The sequence below is a fragment of the Labeo rohita genome, chromosome 8 (genome assembly GCF_022985175.1).
Source record: "Labeo rohita strain BAU-BD-2019 chromosome 8, IGBB_LRoh.1.0, whole genome shotgun sequence".
Classification (NCBI taxonomy): domain Eukaryota; kingdom Metazoa; phylum Chordata; class Actinopteri; order Cypriniformes; family Cyprinidae; genus Labeo; species Labeo rohita.
In genome coordinates, this window is record NC_066876.1 from 31,032,232 (window position 1) to 31,054,301 (window position 22,070).

A 22,070-nucleotide genomic window follows, 5' to 3' on the forward strand; every position below is an offset into this window, starting at 1 on the left:
TATAATCTGAGAATTATCAGCATTAACCCCATTGGAATGAATACAATTTTATGAAATTCTTTGAAATTTTTAACTCATGACTGATCAAGAACAGTCCAAATTTATGAAACCCACATATTTCTAAATACTTCTGAAATGTTTTAAACAAAATACATTCATTTTACTTGCATAAACTTTCACTTTTAGATGGAAAAAATGTGATCAGTTTTTCCATGCTGCGATGGTTTGTCAATAGATGTACTAATTATAATGTCTTATAATTCATGTTTATCAACAAAATTCCAAAAGAGTCCAAAAGTGTGTGAGATATGGGGAAAAGGTGAAAACTATTTCACTAAAGTTTTCTAACATTCATGGAACTTCATATGTAAATTTACAAAAAATATTTTTACCATCTACTGGGGCTCCATACAAACCTGGGTTAAAATAACCCAAACATAAAACATGTACATTTAAAAAAAAAAAAAAAAGATTACATCTCTTAAAAAATAATAGTAAAAATTTGCAAAAAATAAATGTGTATTTTGAAGGACTTAAAGCATTTGCAAAGTTTCTTTTCCTTACTAAAAACATTTTTTAATAATTTTTAGATCTCTGTTGCATTATGAGAGTTAAACTAAAGTCATCTTGAAGCCCCCTGATTTCACTTTCATCAAATATTATATGAAGTACACCAAACTGCTGCAAATGCAAACGTGAAATGAGTGAATTGAATGAGATGAGAAACCGCAGGCGAGTCATTCTAAGACTGAAAATGGCACATCTCTAGTTTTCACATTAGTTCAATGCAGGTTTCAGTCTGCAATTCTCTCATTGGGAATTTGTCCATTCTGAACATAACCTGAACTATGAGGTAATAAGGGTAAATCTACATACTCAGGCACAATAGAGGGAGTTTGAGTGTTTTCCACATAGTCTGAACTGGGTTTCCACAGAGCTGTACCTTCAGTGGTCTCAGGGATCTTTGGTGGAAGCACATCCTCGTGATCGGATGGCAAAGACACGCGACGCTCCACCTGGATGATGCTCTTCTCCATCTGCTGGTCGAGCAGGAACACACTGTCCAGCTTCAGCACGCAGATCTTACCATTGCCCTGTTGTAATTGAGTACGAAAGAGTCTGTCAGGCAGTTCAAATGAATTAAATAGGGTATTTATAGCCTTATAACACATTCTGTTCCATTTTAACCCAGATACGTAAACATACATATGCATAAAAATGCACAGTTTTTAGTAAGGGAACAAAACTTTGCAAATGCTTTAAGACCCTCATAATACACATAATAGTTTTTTCAAATATTTTACAATTCTTTTTTAATAGTAGATATAACTATAAACATAGCTGCAAGCAGCGATTATTGGGGTTCAAGCGCTTTTTGGCTTTTTTGCCAATACAGGTATGTTACCATAGAAAAATTGTGTTTTGTAACGTTTATGACTGTTATAGTGCCAGCTGTGGTCTGATCTCTTTAAAACTTTGCATGCCTGTTTAGAATCACCTGTCGCATGTGCTCACCAGGTTTCGTGAAGTTTTGAGTTTTTCTTTGGGCTTTATAGGATTATGGGTAAATTGGGACAGGCCCCTTTTCTAGAAGACCCTGTTGTAGCTTTCCAAAAGTTACATTTCAACATTTTTTGCTAATTATTGACCTAGAGAATGCAGAGAATTGTACTGCAGTTTTTTTTCCCAGATTGAGCGAAAAACCTTGGACTAGTTTGCAAAAGTAGTTTTTTTTTTTTTTTTTTTTTTTTTTTTACATCATCTCATTATTTAACGGTTTGATTGACAGCAGTGCTTCTAGAGGCAAAGTTGTCCGGAATGAGGAATTCTATCATATGATATGAATATCGTGTGTGTATGTGCAAAAAAAAAAAAAGTGCAACGTACAATCGTTTATGCCCTTGAAAAATTTGATACCACCCCCAGTGGCTGATTTCTCTCAGACCTTCAGGGCTGAGAGTCAAACAGGCACCCTGAGTTTTGTCCTGATTGGCCTCTTTAGGGCAATATGTGCAAATGGTTGTCTCCTTGTGAGCAATAGGTGCTCAAACTTCATCGGCCAATGGCGGCCACATTTTTTTTATTTTTTTTTTTTTGAGATATCCAAATGTCCTTATAGACACTTATGGCACTTTGGACCAAGACCGTGCACAGGGATTTTCATGTTGATACAAATGGCTGCGTAGGTATAGCCATTTTTATGTTTTCCCCCCGTCTTATAGCATCACCAAGTGGCCAAGATCCAATTGTCCTGTGACCTCAGATTGAGCTCTTACATAAGTGTTCTGAATTTGGCGGGGATATCTCATTCCGTTCAGCAGTTATAGGCATTTTACTAAAAGTGGCCCTGCCACTTTCCAATATTTTGGCATTTCTTTGCGACAGTGAGTCGAAAGTTCAACTTTTTTTTTTGATAATTATTTATATTCTCTCTGGTGAATCTTTCTGTACTGGTTTGGTACAGATTGGGTGAAAAACCTAGGACTAGTTCGCAAATTTTGGCAAGCGATTTAATACTTTTGATCGCTGTAGCGCCCCCGTCAGGCCGACTGGGGCGAGAATTGGTCACATTGTAGGCAGTGTGAGTACTACCATCCCTCCAAGTTTCAAGTCTCTATGACTTACGGTTTGGTCTGAACAATTTAGATAGTTTTACGTGGAAATCGCTCATCTATGACCATTCTAACAATTACACAGTGTTTCAGCGCTACATGCTTGAACCCCTAAAAAAAAAAACACTCGGGTCATTTTTGACCCGGGTGTGTATGGGGTCCCATTTGGTCTCAAAAATACTTATTGTAAAAATGTTCCATGAAATTGAATTAATGTATAAACTTTAGTGAAATATATTTCACCTTTTCCCCATATCTCACACACTTTTGAACTGAATTGTTTTGATAAACATGAGTATGTACTTTACAGAGTAATATTTAGAAATAAATATGTAGGCTTCTTAAATTTTGGCTGTTTTTGAGCAATCATGAATTTTAAATTTAATTAAATTAAATGATATTAATTCCAATGGGGTTAATACTGATAATTCTGAGATTATGTCAATTGTCAGATTATATCAGTATTGGAAAAAAAATAAAATAAAAAAAATACATCATAGGTTGTTTTTTTTGTTTTTGTTTTTTAATGTGGTTCATGTGTAATTTGAAATATCAAAGAACTTTTCAATGTTTTAATTAATTAAGAAAGTGTCAAATGCTAACTTTCAAAACTTTTCACATTTACTCATTAATGCAAAGTTGCTGATCATATAATAATATAGCGCTAGTTGAAAAATGTAATGAAATTTTGAATTTATGTTTTGTAAAATAATTTTTGGGTCTAAACAGAATTATAAATTCAAAGGAATTTAAATAATTTCCATTCATTCCAACTAGGTTAATACTGATAATTCTCAGATTATACATTCTTATAAATTATATACAATGATATATTAAAATTTCTTATCAATACAGAAAAAAATATATATAGTTATTATGCATCATAGTTATTTTTATGTGGTTCATGTGTAATTTGAAATACCAAATAATTTCTTAATGTTAACTTTCAAAATATTCCAACATCATTCCAATGGGGTTAATACTAATAATTCTCAGATTATATGTTCTTATACATTTCATACAACAACATATTAAAATAATATTTCTCATCAGCACTGAAAAAAAAATATTTATATAAATATTTTTTTTTCAATGCTGATGAGAAATATTATTTTAATATGTTTTTTTTTATTATTTTAATATGTTAAATATTATTTTAATATTATTTAATATTATTTATATATATATATATATATATATATATATATATATATAAATATATTTTGCATCATAGTTTTTTTTTTGGGGGGGTGTACAATTAAAATGTAAAAAAAATAATTCAAAATTTTGAATTAATAAAAAAGGTGTATGCAGTAATTACATTCAAATAACCTTAAAAATCCATATTAACTCACTAATAAGAAGTTGCTGATCAGATATTATATGGTTTTAGTTTAAGTTATGACTGCATTTTTAAATAACGATTCTTTAGATCCAAAGCACGTGATAATAGTACACAGATTTTGTCAGCATTATATGAGTGTTAAACGAATGACAGTATAATCAAAGGGAAGAGAGCGACCCTGACCTGAAGATGCGGGTTGAGGAGCCAGCGTCCGATCAGACTGTACCTCGGATTGGCGATGATGGGGGAGAAATATTCCCTGCACCTGTGTGTAAAGTGATGACAGTCATTAATGGAGCCAAATCAAGACGATGTGATTGATTTTTCCATGAGATCAGAGCTTACATGTTCCGTGTTAAAACTGAGAAAATCCCACAGAGGACAAGCAGCAGAATCACTGGAACTGCAAACCTCATCATCTCATCATAATCTGAAAAAAAGGGCAAATTTACAAATGTATGTTTTCATCAGCATCATCAACCTAATCTATTGCTGCTTCTTTATATTAATTAGTATCTTTTTTTTAGAAAACAGTCGAGGTCTATTATACAAAGATTATGGTCTCTGCGATGTGTTTAGTGTCTAACAAATAGTATTATATTTAATATATCACACCTATAGTGCTGTACTGATGTTGGATTTGTGCTTGATCAGTATGGAGAAGCAAAACTGCAGAAATGAAAAATTAATTAATTAATAATAGGAAAATAAATGAAGGAATAAATAACTTGATTAAACCACTACCAATATATTTGAATGAAATTTAGCCCTGAATTTATTTTTGTATTACTTTTTTCCTTTATTGATTATTTTCTGTATTTATTTTTATCTATTTTTATTCTTCCTAAATTGTATTTATTTATTTATTTCTATTTTTTATTTATCTATTTTTGTATTTATTTTGGGAGGTTATTCGTCTTTAAAATTGGTCACAATGTTAAAAATCTAAACATTTGTTTTTTCACAAAATGTATTATATTACAGTATTTATTTATTTATTTTTTTTTATTTTAATTTATTTTTTTGTGTGTTTGCCTAAAGCTCAAACAGTAAAACATGGTGCTCGCAACACCAAGATCATGGGTTCGATTCCAGTTTGTAATGCAGTTTGAAGTTTAGTTTTATTTACTAAAATGTATTTATTTATTCATGTAAATAACTTGATTAAAGCAATACCAATACATTTTAATTAAATTTACCCTTGAATTTATTTTTGTATTACTTTTTTCCTTTATTGATTATTTTCTGTATTTATTTTTATCTATTTTTATTCTTCATAAATTGTATTTATTAATTTTAATGTTTAATTTATTTAGTTTTATTTACTGAAATGTATTTATTTATTTGATTGTTTTATTCACTAATTTATTTATCCTCACATGTATTTATTTTCATATTTATTTATTTACACAATACATTTATATATTTTTACTTTTCTGTGTGCAACATTTGAAATAAGCACATTAAACAATAAATTCAAGAATAAAAATACAAAAAAAAATTTAATTTTTTAATTTGTTCTCATTATTGTTCTCATTATTCTCATCATTTTTAATGATGATTCTCATTAGATCTGCTTTCAGATGAATCTTTGTAAGATGACAATTACGTATGTAGTTTTATTTCTTTAGTCAACACTGAAACGAGGACATAAATATAAATAGAAATAAGCACATTAGTTTTTCATTGCTTTCAGATGAATCTTGTAAGATGAAAGTTGCTTGGGATAATAAACCTTTTTTTAAATGTACTTTTCTGTGTGCAACATGGAAACGAGGAAAGAAATATAAACTGAAATAAGTACATTAAAAAATAAATTGAATTTTTTAAAGCTAATTTGTATTTTATTGTATTTTTTTATTTAATTTAATTTAATTAAATTTTTTTAGTTTATTCCTGAAGCTCAAACACTTAAGCATAACAGTTGGAACACCAAGATATTTTATTTTAAATGTTATTTTCTTGTATTTTTACTTTAATTTAATTTAATATGAATAAATTGAAATAAGTAAATTAAACAATACCTTAAATAATAAAAATACAAAAAAAAAAAAATAAATAAATAAAATAATAAATAAATATTTTTTTATTTTTTAGTCATTACATTTATTCACTTATTTTTAATTTCTGCAGGTTTGGTCCTCAACTGCCCATCAGATCTTACCTAGGAGAAGCGTGTTGACATCCAGACTGGCCTTTGAGAAGTTTCTGTCTGCAGTTCGTCCATGTATGTGGATTGAGTATTTGGTGTTTGGACGGAGATGGACAAACGAGTGCTGCTGTTTGTAAGGAAGGACTGTGAGAGCTGAGAAAACAGAGCGAGAGTGAGAGATCTGACACACGTACAGCACGTTCACACACAGATTCACACACCAGTGACTTACACTGAGTGTCATTCGGTCCAGTTAACAGCAGTTTGTAGTGAAGCACACTGACGCTGGGGTTCGCATTCTGCCACGTCCACTCCACCGCCACAGACGAGCTCGTCACGTTCACCACACGGAACCGCACCAGATCTAACAGAGCTGAAAACACATCAGCAGAACACACATCAGAACTCAACAACTCACAACGGTTTGAAAGCTTTGACACTTTGATCATCACTGACCGCCGTGCTGTAGATCAGCAGAGATGAGGGTCGACGGCCCGCAGAGAGACTCGTAGATGGGAAACACGCCGATGACGTACGTCTGCTGCGCTTCAATGCCTTCAATCAGCATGTTTTTACATTTATCATGATTTTATGTCACAATATAATACCAAAACTTACATACAGGTCATATGAGTGAGTGAAACTCACAAAAAACAGCTCCAGATCACAATCAGATCAAAAAGAAATGATACTTTTCATAAAGAAACTTAAGCCAGGTCATGACCTTTAAGATGTTTTTTTGCATTATATACAAATTCACAATAATGTGTCCAGAATTTCACTTTTTAAATTTGTTGCAATTCTCATTATTTTTAATAATTCTCATTGGATTTTCATTGCTTTTGAATCTTGTAAGATGAAAGTTGCTATAGAAATAAATGTACTTTAATACTGTTTTTATTACAGTAAAATAATTTTAATATATATTATAAATATAAATATATATATTTTAAATTGAGAGGTTTTTTTTTTTTCTTCACATTTTTTTTTATTTATTTTTTTTTAAATGTGTATTCCTGAAGCTCAAACATTAAAACATGGCGCTCACAACAACACCAAGATCATGGGTTCAATTCCAGCCTGTAATACAGTTTGAAAATAATATCACAATGATAAAAATCTTAATGCCCTAAAAGAATTACATAACTCTTATAAATGTAATGTATAAGCAATACATTAAAATTGCTTATAAAAAAAGAATATAATTGATTATATAATCAAACTTTGCAAAAAACATGATTTTTAAAAATGAATTTCACATTGTATTAATGTTTTACCTTTTTCATTTTGACTTTACTTGACTTTTACTTTTTATTTTACATTGTATTTTATTTTCGATTTTATTTTATTGTATGTTCAAGTTCAAACACTTAAGCATGACAGTTGGAACACCAAAATAACAATTTAATTTAATTTACTTTACATTTTATTTTTAATGTATTGTATTTTCAATTAAATGAAATTAAATTAAATTAAATTAAATAATATTAAATTTTTATTTTATTCACTTCCTGAAGCTCAAACACTTAAGCATGGCAGCTGGAACACCAAAATAATTTCATTTCATTTCATTTCATTTCATTTCATTTTTTATTTATTTTATTTTAATTTAGTATTTTATTTCTTTGTATTTTTTTTTATTTTACTCCTGAAGCTCGAACACTTAAGCATGACAGTTGGAACACCAAAATATTTTATTTAATTTAAAATTTAATTTTACTTTATTGTATTTTTAATAAAATTGAATTAAATTGAATTACATTTAATATTACTTATTTTAATTTCATTTCATTTCATTTTTTTTAATTCACTTCCTGAATGTCAAACACTTAATTTAAATTTTATTGTATTTTTAATTAAATTTAAATTTAAATTTAAAATTTATTTTATTTTATTTTATTTTATTTTATTCACTTGCTGAAGCTCAAACACGTAAGCATGACAATTGGAACACCAAGATATTTTATTTTACATTTTAATTTATTTGATATTTTATATTATTTGATTTTATTTGATATTTGATATTATTTTATTTTGTTTGATATTTTATTTTATTTTATTTTACTTTACTTTACTTTATTTCCTGGAGCTCAAACACTGAAGCATGACATCATGGACCAAGATTATGGCCAAAATCATGGCCAAAATCATGGGCTTGGTTACCATTATATTTTAGGATTAAATATGATCCAGACATGTTTTGTGACATGCATACTGTATAATCAGACCTGTCAGATGGGCTGTAAATGTGGACCTGCTGACTCGTTCCCAGAGTCTGTGCTCACGGTCGGTCGCGGTGCCCCATTCGATAGCAAACTCACTGACGTTTACCATGGTAAACTCGTGTTCCCAGAGAATCTGCAGCGAAGAACCATCAGAATAAACCCAGAGACTCTTCACTGGTGGCAAATCTGTGGGAAAACAACTCATTTAACAACATAATGTAACTTTTTATCTCCCAATTATACTTTTGAGAAATGACACCTGCTGACCGTAAATATCAGATGCGTTGACTGTGATCCGGCGGTACGGCGAGCGTCCCACGCTATTATAGGCACATACAGAGACATCATATTCCTCTGACCTTACCGGAACAACAACCTACAGACATTACAAACACCACTTGTTTAGTCAATCTCACCTTCATGATCAGAAATGATGCCTGGATTTGATGAATGTTTGGTAAACTAAACTAAACAATAAAATAAAACAGAATAAAATAAAATTAAAAAAACAAAACAAAACAATAATAATAATAATAATAATAATAATAAAATAAAATAAAATAAAATAAAAAATAAATTTAATTAATAAAAAAAAATAAAAAAACATAAAATAAATTTAAAATACAATATCTTTGTGTTCCAACTGTCATGCTTAGTTGTTTGAGCTTTAGGAATAAAATAAAATAAAATAGTAAAAAATAAAATAATAAAATAAAATAATAATAAAAAATAAATTTGGTAATTAAATTAACTTAATTTAAATTAATAACATAAAATAAAATAAAATAAATTTAATTTAAAATACAATTTAAAATACAATATCTTGGTGTTCCAACTGTCATGCTTAGTTGTTTGAGCTTTAGGAATAAAATAAAATAACAAAACAAAATAAAACAAAATAAAATAAAATAAAATAATAAAAAAATACAATAAAATTAAAAAATAAAATAAAATAATAATAAAAAATAAATTAAATTAACAAATTAAATTTGTTAATTACATTTATTCTTTGGTAATAAAATTAACTTAATTTAAATTAATGAAATAAAATAAAATAAAATAAAATAAAATTAAATTAAATTAAATTAAATTAAATAAAATTAAATTAAATTAAATTAAATGCAACTTAAAATACAATTTAAAATACAATATATTGGTGTTCCAACTGTCATGCTTAGTTGTTCAAGCTTTAGGAATAAAATAAAATAAAATAAAATAAAATAAAATAAAATAAAATAAAATAAAATAAAATAATTCACCTTGAGATGAGTGGTGTGGATGGTTTTCTTCTGAGAGGGTTGTTTGATAGGCATGTAGGACACTTCATATCCTTGAATGAGTCCTCGAGCATCAGTGAAGTCCAGTGCCTTCAGAAACACACAGCGTTGTGATTTACAGCACAAGAGAAACAACAAACACACACAAACTGTTTTACCTTCCAGAGAAGCAGCAGCTGCTGAGTTTTTCCATCTGAATACACATAATAACTGAGAGAGAGAGCAGCAGACGGCACTGCAAACACACCAAAGATGACTTACACACAAATACAGAACATGACAGCAGAAATACAGCAGCAGCCAAAATGTCAGTCTATACAAAAATCATATTAAAGTTATATTCCCGTCACTCACGGCTCTCTGACGTCTTCACTCGAGTGTCGTTACTCCAGTTGCTCCATCGACCGTATCCGAGAACGCAGGAGACGCTCAGATGATACTCACTGGAGACCTGTAAACCCTCGATCACGTACTGAGACTCGATGGAGGCTGGGAAATCTGCAGTCTGATAATCGACAAAATCCATGAATTCTGACAGGTAGACATTTCTCCACTCCACAATAAAAACAGAATAAAAAACAAAATGGTACATAAACAAAAATAAAAATTCAAATAAATTAAAATAAAATACAAATAAAGCAAATTTTAAATAAAAAAAATAATAATTTTACAATAAAATAAAATAAAATAAAATAAAATAATTATTTCCAACAGGTAGGTATTTCTCCACTTAATAAAAATAATAATTAAACAAAAAATACAAAATGATTACAATAAAATAAAAAAAGTGAATAAAAATACAATTTTAAAAAATATATTATTTTTACAGTAAAAACAAAAGTAAAATAAAATAAAATAAAAATATATTATTTTTTACAATAAAAAGTAAACAAAATAAAATACAATATAAATTTATTTCTGACAGGTAAATATTTCTCCACTTAAAATAAAATCAAACAAAAAATACAAAATGATTACAATAAAAAAAAAAAAATTATATATATATATATATATATATATATAAAGTAAAATTATACAAAAAATACAAAATGATTAAAATAAATTAAAATAAAGAAAATTAAATTAAAAAAAATTATATTTTTACAATAAAAAAGTGAAATAAAATCAAAGATTATTATTTCAGACAAGTAGATATTTCTCCACTTAATCAAAATAAAATAAAAATATAAAAATAACTTATTTTCAAGCAATTTCTGACCTCGGTCCATGACTCTGTGTTCAGACGCCTGTAACGGATTTTGCATTTAGTAACTGTTTTTTCCCTGCTGTTCCACGTGACGTTGATTGACGTTTCAGTGGCGTTAACAGACGTGATCAGCGGTTGAGGAGCTTGAGCTACAACATTCACACAATCATCTGATTTATCTTCAGTCTGTTTATCACGATTATCTCCATTATTCTATGCTAAAATCAAATGAATCCAAATAGTAATAAAAGCCATAGCTGTTATCTTACTTATATGCTTAATGATCAGCAGATAGACCTCAGAGAACTGCGTTTTCTGGCCGATGACACTTTTGATGGTTAAATTGAAGGTTGAATGCTTATTTAAAATGGATTGACAGTGGTGGATCTCACCGACTCTACAAAATAAAAAATTCATTAACATGATGATTCATAAATATGTTTACTCATTTATTTTCAGCCGGTCGGGTCAAAGCAGCAATACTGGTGAAATGACACTCGTCAGATGTGTTTACTTGCTGAAAATAAAGCTGCTGATGGTTTGTAATCTGACGTTGTTTGTCTGAATCCATCTGCAGGTGAATGACTCCTCAGCACTCAGATAAAGGCATGATGTGTTCAGGAAGTTGTCTTGAGAACAAAAACAGGAATTAAACCTCATTTTATAAACTTTTTCTTTATTTCTTTTTTTAACCTGGCAACATATTCCTTAAAAAAGTTACTAACCTAGGTAAACCACAAAGTAACCATGGTTTTACTACACTATCCATAATTTAAGCATATAGTAAAACTTAAATAAATTGGTTAAATAAAAAAAAAAAAAACATGGTTACCACACTCTTACTATAGTAAAAACATGGTTAACTTTCTTGCAGGATTTGTATATTTGTGTATACTTTATCTTTTCCTTTCTTTCTTTTTTTTTATAACTGAATGGTTTAATGTTCTATACCTAATAAAAAACAAGACCCGGTCTGAAGTCCAGCACTGAATTAAATGATTCGCGATCTGCGCTCCAAAGTTCCAAACAAAAAAAATGATTCGCGATCCGCAATCCGCAATCGAAAGTCCCTATCTAAATAATGATTCGCGAATCGACATTTCAGAAGCTCGGAGCACGGATCGCGAATCGTTGAATTAAAGAAATGATTCGCGAACCCGCTCTAAAGCTCCAATCTAAATCAAATGACTCAGAACTTGCGCTTGAAAGTTCCAATTTGAATCAAAAGATTCGCGATCCCGCTCCGATCTAATACAAATGATTCGCGATTCAGAGTTTAAAAGCTCGGAGCTCGGGTCGCGAATCGTTCAATTAGAGAAATGATTCGAGAACCCGTATCGAAGCTCTGGTCTAAATCAAATGATTCGGCATCCGCAATCCAATTTGGAACTAAAGATTCGCAAATACAGAAATTATTCACAAACCCGCCCTGAAACAAATGACTCAACATCTATGCTCCAAAGTTCCAATTTATATCAAAATCTTCCGATCTAAAACAAACGATTCGCGAACCATCGTTTCAGATCAGGAGCTCGGAGCGCAGATCGCGAATCGCTCAATTAGAGAAATGATTTGCGAACCCGCTCCGAAGCACGGGTCTAAATCAAATGACTCAGCATCCGCGCTCCAATGTTCCGCTTTGAATCCAAGGATTCGCGAACCCGCTCTAAAGTTTCGACCTAAAACAAATGATTCGCGATTCGCGATCTAAAAGTTCCGATCTGAACAATGATTCGCGAGCCATCATTTTAGATCAGAAGCTCGGAGCGCGGATCGCGAATCGCTCAATTAGAGAAAAGATTCGCGAACCCGCTCCGAAGCACGGGTCTAAATCAAATGACTCAGCATTCGCGCTCCAATGTTCCGCTTTGAATCTAAGGATTCGCGAACCCGCTCCGATCTAAAACAAATGATTGGCGATCCGCGATCCAAAGTTTCGATTTGAACAATGATTCGCGAACCATCATTTCAGATCAGGATCTCTGGGCGCGGATCGCGAATCGTCAAATTAGAGAAATGATTCGCGAACCCGCTACAAACACTCCGATCTAAATCAAATGATTCGCGATCCGCGCTCCAAGTCTCGATGGGAATAATGATTCGCAGATCATCAATTCGGTTCGATCAGGACTGGGAGCGTGGATTGCGAATCATTTCTTGAAATGAATGATTCGCGATCCACGCCGACTGAATTCGTCACGATCTGAATCAAATGATTCGCGAAGCACGATCGTGCTTTGAAACACTGACGCAGTGGTTCGGAGTTTTCAAAAGCTCAGTTTCACCCATCACTATAAGTGCTTTTTAAATCATTACAAGCTTAGTCTAAATTGAAAATTAATGGCTTTTTTGATCTGGTGAATCGCTTACCTTGAACAGGGGTGCGTTTCCAGTACAACGACGTAACTCGCTGATTAACCTCCATAGTACGATGCACCGTTGTGGAAACGAACTAGGTAGTCACCACTGTTTCCCGAACGCGGCGGTCGGATCCGTCGTTAATTAGTTCAACAATGTAGGGCCGTTGTTAATGACGTCACCGAGTAATAACTGCCATTTGACTGATTAAAGATCTCTAAAATGCAGCTATATTGAATATGGTACCTGATGACTTGATTTACTATTTTTTTGTTCCCTGTCATTTCGCTTTATTAATGTTTGATTCATCGCAGGTACCCATGCGTACTATTCAAAAAACAGCGCTTACAGAAGAAACTTAAAGGGGTCATCGGATGCCCATTTTCCACAAGTTGATATGATTCTTTAGGGTCTAAATTAAAAGTCTCTAATATGCTTTGATTAAAAATTCTCAATGGTTTTGTAAAACAACACCCTTTTTACCTTGTCAAAATGAGCTCAGCAAAAATCATCTCATTCTGAGGGTTCCTTTAAATGCAAACGAGCTCTGGTCGCCCCGCCCTTTTTTCTCTCTGTGAAAAGATGGTCTTGTTTACATTAGCCGCATTAGCCACGTTTAGCCACTACGCTTCCTAACTACCACGTTATTAGAAAAGACGATCGCAAAGATTTATAAAAAAAACCCCTTATACTCACTTCTGCTCTAAGTGAAGCTGGATCATGAATGATTCGCGCGAACATAGACGGATATATGTAGATCGGGAGGCGCATTCCCTTCACAAACAAACGTAATCCACTGCATCTTCAGTGGCTCAGATGTCGGGAGTAAATGACGACCACTATGTTCCTTATTACATCCAGCAACACAACACCTCAATCGCTCAGTCGGAGATATTCTTGTCTAACTTACATCCCTGCTCCGGCATCGAAACAAAGAGGGCGGACTGTTACAGCTGATCTGAGGTAAGATGCTCATGTCAATCAACTATTGTAGGAGCGGCCTCTGTGGGTGTGACGCCACACCGACAGGCATCTGAGAACGGCTGGATTTGAAGAAGGGGATATTATTTTTACAGATGAATTAAAAACCGCTGCATGGATTTTTATCATTATAGGGTAGATTTGTACATACACTGCCAACACACATTAATGTTCAAACAACATGAAAAAGCGAACTTAGCATCCGATGACCCCTTTAAAAATACATAGATTAAAATGCATTTTGTTTAGATTGAGTGAAAGCTATAGATTGTGCTGCATATTAGCTTGCTTATTGAGCCCATATGTCTTACTAACAAGGAGCTAAGCTTCTAACCACAGGTCGAGAGCTGTAGTTCCAACCACGTAAGTTTGTGACGCTATTTGTGAATGTTCGTTTGAACTGTGGTTTCGGGAAACAACTTGAATCGTTGAACTATGTTGGTAACGACGGAACTTGCGACCATAGTTGACTAATGATGCTTTTTGGAAACGCACCCCAGATCGAAGCCACGCATTTGAATCAATCGGAGCGGTTCTAGCGTAAATGACTCAATTGATTCGGTTTGTCTGTTCCTCCGCTTTTCGCAACTTCAGCCATGTTTACACTCAGTACTACTACAGGCTTAGCTAGCTAGTTTAATGACATTAACTAAATTAAAAGAAAAACATATGATATTTACAAATAAAGTATCCATATTTCCATTTGGTGTAAAGTTGCTTTGCAACGATATGTATCGTGAAAAGCGCTATACAAATAAATTTGAATTGAATTGAATTGAATTTCAAAGATAACATCCAACACAAATCTAGTAACATATTAAGGTGAGGTAACCAGTTTACTGCTAACTAGTGAAACACTCCATTAATATGACGAGCTGCAGCTCAAAATACATGATGTTAGATGGAAAAATTGTGAATTATGGTGGAGTTCGTAGCTTAATTCGCTATATTTGAAATAGTTTGAGCACTGCAGTTCAGTTGATGACAGTTCAATAGGAAATCAGTTGAAAGCACCCAGTCTTATCATACCATTAAATGTAATGTTACATTTATCAGTATACTGTAATAAATATTTGACAATTGATGTGCTTATTGATAAAATTAAGCACTTATTTCATAGATGCATTGTCTTTTAATAAGTCAAGCACTTTTCAAGCTCCTCCTCAGTGATTTTGCTATTTTCAAACGTTTTCCATGCCTTAAAGTCAAATTCAAGTACTTCAAGAACTTAAAGCACCTTGTACGAATCCTGCATTTTAGGCTCATTTAAGTTCTCGTACCAGGTGTTCTGGGAACTTGAGGAGCTCCGTCTGATGCTGTATAGAGACAGTCACCGCTGGACATTACACACAGGTTCTTCTGCTCCTTACAATTATTCAGCTTTTTCTGATTCACCATCAGCTCTGGAAAACAGTCTCATTAACTCACACGCTTCATATCTCATCACACTCATGTGTGTCAACAACAGAATTCTACCTTGAACACTGAAAGAGCGCTTTATGTTTCCCAAAGCACCTGTAAATCAAACACAATCAGCAGATTCAAATCTGAGAAACTTTTATGATGACATATAAATGTATACTGAATTAAATTTGAAGTACAAACAATTTTCAGCTAGTAAATTTTACCAGTAATTAGAAAGAAACAGCAAGTAAAACAATGAATTAAACATAATATTTTTTATATATATATAAATATATATATACAAAGACTGAAAGAGTATTTTCTAGGGAAGTGCACTTTTGCCACAGGAAAAAGAAATAAAAAAGTCAGTACAACCTTTTGTTTTGCAATTCTGATTTTGCTTCTCACAATTCTGAGTTCACATTTCACAATTCTGATTTTTTTTTGTCCCAAATGTGATTTCTAGACCCAGAATTCAAAAGAAAAAAGTCAGTATTGGGAGATATAAACTGAGATTAAGAGATAGATACTCAGAATTGAGATATAAACTCAGACTTACGGATATGAACTCAGAACTGAGAGATAAACTAGGAATTACGGATATAAACTAAGAATTGAGATATAAACTCAGAATTACCAATATAAATTCAGAATTAAGATATATAAACTATAAGAATGAAGAGAAACTCAGAATTATAGATATAAACTTCAAGTTGAGAGATATAAACTCAGAATTAAAGATATCAACTCAGAATTACAGATATAAACTCAGAATTATGGATATAAACTCAGAATTGAGAAATATAAACTCAGAATTATGGATATAAACTCAGAATTGAGAAATATAAACTCAGAATTATGGATATAAAGTCAATTGAGAAATATAAACTCAAAATTAAAGATATAAACTCAGAATTATGAGACAAACTTAGATTTGCGGTATATTAAGATATATAATTCGAAGAATTGTTAGAAAAAAAAGTTAAAATTATGAGATAGAAATTCACTGTCAGATATAAAGTCAGAATTGTGAAAAACAGAGTGTGAATTATGAGATAAAAAGTCAGTTACCTTTTTTATTTTTTATCCCGTGGCGGGGAAAAATCATGTTTGACAGTGTAGAGCTGAAAGTTACTTACAGCAGAAGCAGAAGACACAGATCAAGACGCGCACAGATCTCCTGACATTCATCTTCTCATCTGCAAAGTTAAATAAGGTGAAGTGATTTTAAATGAAAAAAAAGAGTCCATAAAAGTGAATTCTGTAGATCTGTCACTCTGATAAATCCACACACTGATATACATCTACACACACAATATGCACAATTCAAACATACTGTATATATACGTGGCATAACCAGAGTAAAATCACTCACAGTCGGTGTGGAGCACATGCTGTTTGAACCTCAGTGGCTTTCTCTTTTACAGTTTCTCAATGTGAAGCTCAGGTTTAGAAGAAAAGCGATAACATCAGAGTGATACGGCAGAAAAACACTTCCTTTGACACTTTCCTCTCATTTCACTTGCGGCTGAACACAACACAACTTAACAACTCAACAGCACACGTCTATTATCTGTCATCTGTGCGTGAAAAAAGCCTGTTCAGAAAAGCAAATAAATAAAACCTTTTACCTTCTGTTGTTTGAAAAGCAGAATTTAATTAAACGATCCTGTTTGAACAATTCAGAAGAATTCATTCCTGGAGAAAAGTCAAGATTTGGACATTTTCTGAGGAACTCTTGATGAACAAGATATGAATGAACGTCACACAAGTTTCATCACACGTAAAAAAGCACCGAAATAAAAGTGCTGAAATAATAAATGCATCAATATGTGATTCAAAAGAAAACACACCATAAACGAATCTCACAATCACCATTAGTGCAAAAAAACATTCAAATAGTGTTTGGTCACAATCAGCTTCACACTCAGCAATGTTTTACTCCCAATCGCACCTACACAACATGACAATCAATCTATCAATCAGAGTACTGAGAATCATGAAGGAGATTCAAAGGAATCATGCTGCAGATTAAATCAAGCTCATATGTGACCCTGGACCACAAAACCATTCTTAAGTCACTGGGGTTTATTTGTAGCAATAGCCAAAAATACATTGTATGGGTCAAAATTATAGATTTTTCTTTTATGCCAAAAATCAATAGGAAATTAAGTAAAGATCATGTTCCATGGAGATATTTTGTAAATTTCCTGCTGTAAATATATCAAACCTAATTTTTGATTAGTATTATGCATTGCAAAGAACTTAATTTGGACAACTTTAAAGGCGATTTTCTCAATACTTTGATTTTTTTCACCCTCAGATTATCCATATACTGAAATAGTTGTATCTCGGCTAAATATTGCTCTATCCTAACAAACTATACATCGATGGAAAGCTTCTTTATTCAGCTTTCAGATGATGTATAAAGCTCAGGTTTTGTGGTCCAGGGTCACATATGTCCATATATTTGAACTGTATAATTGTGATTTCCCAAACTTCACTTTCTGCTCTGAATCAGGTGAAAATGTTGCATCTGATTACTTAAACTTACTACTACATTTTTTGTTCATATTTTGATTATATAGATATTTTTTTCAGTTTCATTTTAATTCTGCTTAAAGTTGTAATTTTTTTAAATTATTTAGTTTTTTCTTTCCTTTTTTTAATGTCTATCTATTAATTTTATTTCTGTTTTAGTTTTACTTTAGTACATCAAAATAAAATGAAAATGGGAAATGTTGCCCTGGGCGGGGTGGGAAGCTTACGTTTTTAAGATTTTATTTCATCTCAGTTACCATTTATTTTAAGAAACTCCCAGAATTAAAGATATAAACCCAGAATTGAAAGATGAACTCAATTTTATGGATTTAAACTTGGTATTGAGAGATAAACTTAGAAATGAGAAATATAAACTTTTTTGTGATATCATTTTTAGTTTTTTCTTTTTCTTTTTTCTTTTTTTTAGATGTCTATATAGTTTTTTTAAATTATTATTTTTATTTCCGTTTTAGTTTTATTTATTTAGTTAAATAAATGTCTATAGTACATCCAAATAAAATGAAAATGAGAAATGCTGCCTTGGCAAAAAAAAAAAAAAAAAAAATCTTATATTTTTTACTTCATTTCATTTCAGTTCAGTTAATCCTGATACAAAAATGATTTGAGAAATCATTCACATCTGTAGCAGCGTTACTTTACTTTTAAAAAAAATAATAATAAAATAAAATAATTTTTATGTCAATTTCAGATTTAGCTGTTTTTTAAAAATGAGAAATGTTTTAGCAAAAAGCTGAAAAAGCTTTGGCAACAATTTTTTCATGATTTTGTTTTAATTCATGATAATAACCCTGGTCTGAAGCACAAATGCTGTAAAACTTTTACATCTCAATCAGCACTAGTACTAATCACTGACTTAGTAAAACGACTAGTAAACATTAACTTGAAGGATTTAAATGAAGGTGAACAAACGGACGGTCTATCAAGCATGACAGAGACGGATGTGAAATCCACGGCACCTTTTAATACGTGTGTTAAATTCATTTCATAGAAAAATGTCAAGTTCATTTACACCTAAAAATAAATACAAATCATTTCACAGCTATAACTTAACGATGTCTCCAAGTTTATGGCCCGTTAAGGTGATCTGTCCTGAGAGCTGGAACTCCTGCTTTAAGAAGTTCCCAATATATTCGGAGTAAAAGACGTCGCAGTAAAGCCAGATCTGAGCCAGCGCTCTCTGGTAGTTGGCGTTGCACGTGGGCAGTCGTGAGTGTCTGATGGCTCGGTTCAGATCCAGCCAAAGCTCCTCCATGCAGCGAGCGCCACAGTTTCTCTCACACACAACCCATTTGACTCTCTGATGGAGATGCAGACCGTGTTTCTCGATGGTCTTGCGAAACAGTCGTGAGAAGGAGTGTGTGATCTTCAGCGGAGTGCTTCTGTCCGTGATCACGCACCACGAGCGCCTGAATCTCTTTGCTTCGCTCTCAGCGGGTTTCCTCTGATCTGCGGCATCTGAAGCGTCCGCAGGTTCCTCCAGATGGACCGTGATGTTCTGCAGATCAGAGGAGGAGATCTGAGGAGCAGGTTTGAGGGGTCTGATGGGTTTGTGGAGGTCAGATGCAGAGGGGAACCAGGGTTTGAATTCGGGCAGGACTCTGCTAGGAAACTCCTGCAGGACGCTGTGTGTGAGGAGAACCACGTCTCTGACCTCCAGCAGTGGACGGAAATACACGCTCACATCCTGACAACACACAAGCAGAGACTGAATTACTGCCACGTATGACTACACACAAGAAAGGCTCTTCTACTCACATTTATTTGATCAAATATGGTCAAAACAGTAATACTGTGAAATAATTTTATATGTGAATTTATTCTAAAATGTAATTTATTTCAGTGGCATAAAGCTGAATATTCAGTTGGGCTGCTTCGTATTCTGTGGATAATGTGATACACTGCTGTTTGGGATATAAGACTTTTAAACAATTAAAAGAAGGAAATGAATACGTTTATTCATCAAGAATGCATTAACTTCATCAAAAGTGACAGTAAAGACATTTATAATATTACAAAATATTTGAATTTCAAATAAATGCTGTTCTTTTGAACTTTCTAATCTGTGTATCCTGAGAAATAAAATGTATGACAGTTTCCACAAAAATATTGGGCAGCACAACTGTTTTCAACCAAAATTGCGTGGTTATTCAAATTATTAATTAAATAATAATAATAGTATAAATTACAATAATTTAAAATAGCATTAATTAAACATTTTAAAATAAATTATTTTATTATAATAATTTCCCTAATCCTAAATTAAAACAAAAATTACTTTAAAAAAAGTAATAAATATTACTTAAAAAACTAACACTGGTATAAAAAAAAATATATATATATATATATATATATATATATATATATATATATATTACTAATAAATAAATTTAGTATTTAAGAAAGTTTTAGGGCTGTATTATTTGGCTGTCAATTATTATTTGGCTTTCTATTAATCTGTGAATCCTGGAAAAATAAAATGTATGACAGCTTCCACAAAAATATTGGATAGCACAACTGTTTTCAACATTTTCAACATGCTTGTTTTTAAGGCTTTATGATTTGGCCAAAATGTGTGATTATACAAATTATAAATTATATTAAATACTAATAGTAGTAAAAGTATAATCATTGTAAATGATTTAAATAGTATCAATTAATGACTTTAAACTTAATTATGTTAATATTAATGTATTATTATTATTGTTGTTGTTGTTGTTATTATTTCCCTACATAAAAATATAAAAATAGCTTTAAAAAAGTAATTAAAAAAAATGTAAGAAAAATTCCAGGTTTGCTCTGCTTTTTTTTAGGGCTGCATGACTTAGCCAAAATTGTGTGGTTACACAAATTGTAAATTACATCAAATAATAATAATAGTAGTAGTAATAAACAATCATTTAAAATAGTATCAATTAATTATTTTGAAATTAATTATTTTATTATAATCATTCCCTAATCTTAAAATAAAATATTAAAAATTAATATTATAAAATAAATATTACTAACAAAATCAAACACTATTAATAAAAAAACTATAAATAAATATAGTATTTAAGAATGTTTTTAGGGCTGCACAATTTTGCTATCAATTATTATTTGGCTTTCTATTTATCTGTGAATCCTGAAAAATAAAACATGACAGTTTCCACAAAAATATTGTGCAGCACCACAGTTTTCAACATTGATAACAATCAGAAATGTTTGTTGAGCAGCAAATCAGCATATTAGTATGATTTCTGAAGGATCATGTGAAGGACTGGAGTAATGATGCTGAAAATTCAGCTTCGATTACAGAAATAAATTATATTTTAACAGATATTCACAGAGAAAACAGCTATTTCAAATTCTAATAATATTTTACAATTTACTGTATTTTTACAATAAATACATGTATCAAAAAAATATTTCTAAAAACGCAAGACAAACACATTTCTTAAAATATCTTAATTTCAACATTTTAACCAGCACACAATAAACAAAAAATACAAGAAATGTATATACCGTGGTAGGATATGTTAAAATAAAAGTATAAATAGTGTTTTGTTTTTACACAGACAAACACACAAAACAAACAAATTATATACATAACAAATCAATTATAACATGTGGTAATATGGAATTTAATTAAAGTATTTAGTTAAATTACATTAAATATTATATCATGATATAAAAAGCTAAAAACATTGATATGTTTATGTACACATGCAGCATTGACGCTGAACTGGTTTAACATTACTTGCGTGTTTTTTAAACGATCAATCACATTTACAATCAGCTCCTCTGTTACTCACCTTCACATCCTGTGACATATTGCATGATCTTTATGAACATGTTATCAAGTTTTGTGGTCGCGTTAAAAGTAAACAGGTTGCATGCTAACTGCAGCTAACGCTCTCTGGACCGACAGGCGGCGCTGTGACGTCACGCAACCGCTTACGCAGATGTCG

At 31.4% G+C, this 22,070-nt stretch overlaps 2 protein-coding genes across 2 annotated transcripts; both read right to left on the minus strand.

The window, feature by feature from the left end:
* Nucleotides 1–451: 451 nt before the first annotated feature.
* On the minus strand, nucleotides 452–17,164 carry LOC127169735 (uncharacterized). Its single transcript, XM_051117317.1, has 18 exons — nucleotides 16,937–17,164; nucleotides 16,701–16,760; nucleotides 15,634–15,672; nucleotides 15,438–15,560; nucleotides 11,333–11,447; nucleotides 11,088–11,215; nucleotides 10,831–10,967; nucleotides 9,966–10,116; nucleotides 9,770–9,846; nucleotides 9,594–9,701; nucleotides 8,602–8,710; nucleotides 8,338–8,520; nucleotides 6,566–6,664; nucleotides 6,342–6,482; nucleotides 6,122–6,262; nucleotides 4,303–4,387; nucleotides 4,141–4,222; nucleotides 452–1,094 (listed from the first exon to the last, which is right to left on the minus strand). The coding sequence occupies exons 2-18, from the start codon at nucleotides 16,750–16,752 to the stop codon at nucleotides 795–797; spliced, it is 2,070 nt and encodes a 689-aa protein (XP_050973274.1). The 5' UTR covers nucleotides 16,753–16,760; nucleotides 16,937–17,164; the 3' UTR covers nucleotides 452–794.
* A 1,900-nt stretch (nucleotides 17,165–19,064) lies between these two features.
* On the minus strand, nucleotides 19,065–22,069 carry zgc:101664 (uncharacterized protein LOC450064 homolog). The gene is made up of 2 exons (XM_051117333.1): nucleotides 21,915–22,069; nucleotides 19,065–19,807 (listed from the first exon to the last, which is right to left on the minus strand). The coding sequence occupies exons 1-2, from the start codon at nucleotides 21,930–21,932 to the stop codon at nucleotides 19,163–19,165; spliced, it is 663 nt and encodes a 220-aa protein (XP_050973290.1). The 5' UTR covers nucleotides 21,933–22,069; the 3' UTR covers nucleotides 19,065–19,162.
* Nucleotide 22,070: the final 1 nt, after the last annotated feature.

Bases quoted from the DNA above. Each gene is read 5' to 3' on its own strand.
- LOC127169735 (XM_051117317.1), bottom strand. From the start codon at position 16,752: ATGAATGTCAGGAGATCTGTGCGCGTCTTGATCTGTGTCTTCTGCTTC. The intron at 9,702-9,769 runs GTAAAACAGTTT...GTGTTTCTGAAG, and splicing joins AGCTGCTGCTTCTCTGGAAG to GCACTGGACTTCACTGATGC. The intron at 4,223-4,302 runs GTAAGCTCTGAT...CTTTACACACAG, and splicing joins TCAGTTTTAACACGGAACAT to GTGCAGGGAATATTTCTCCC.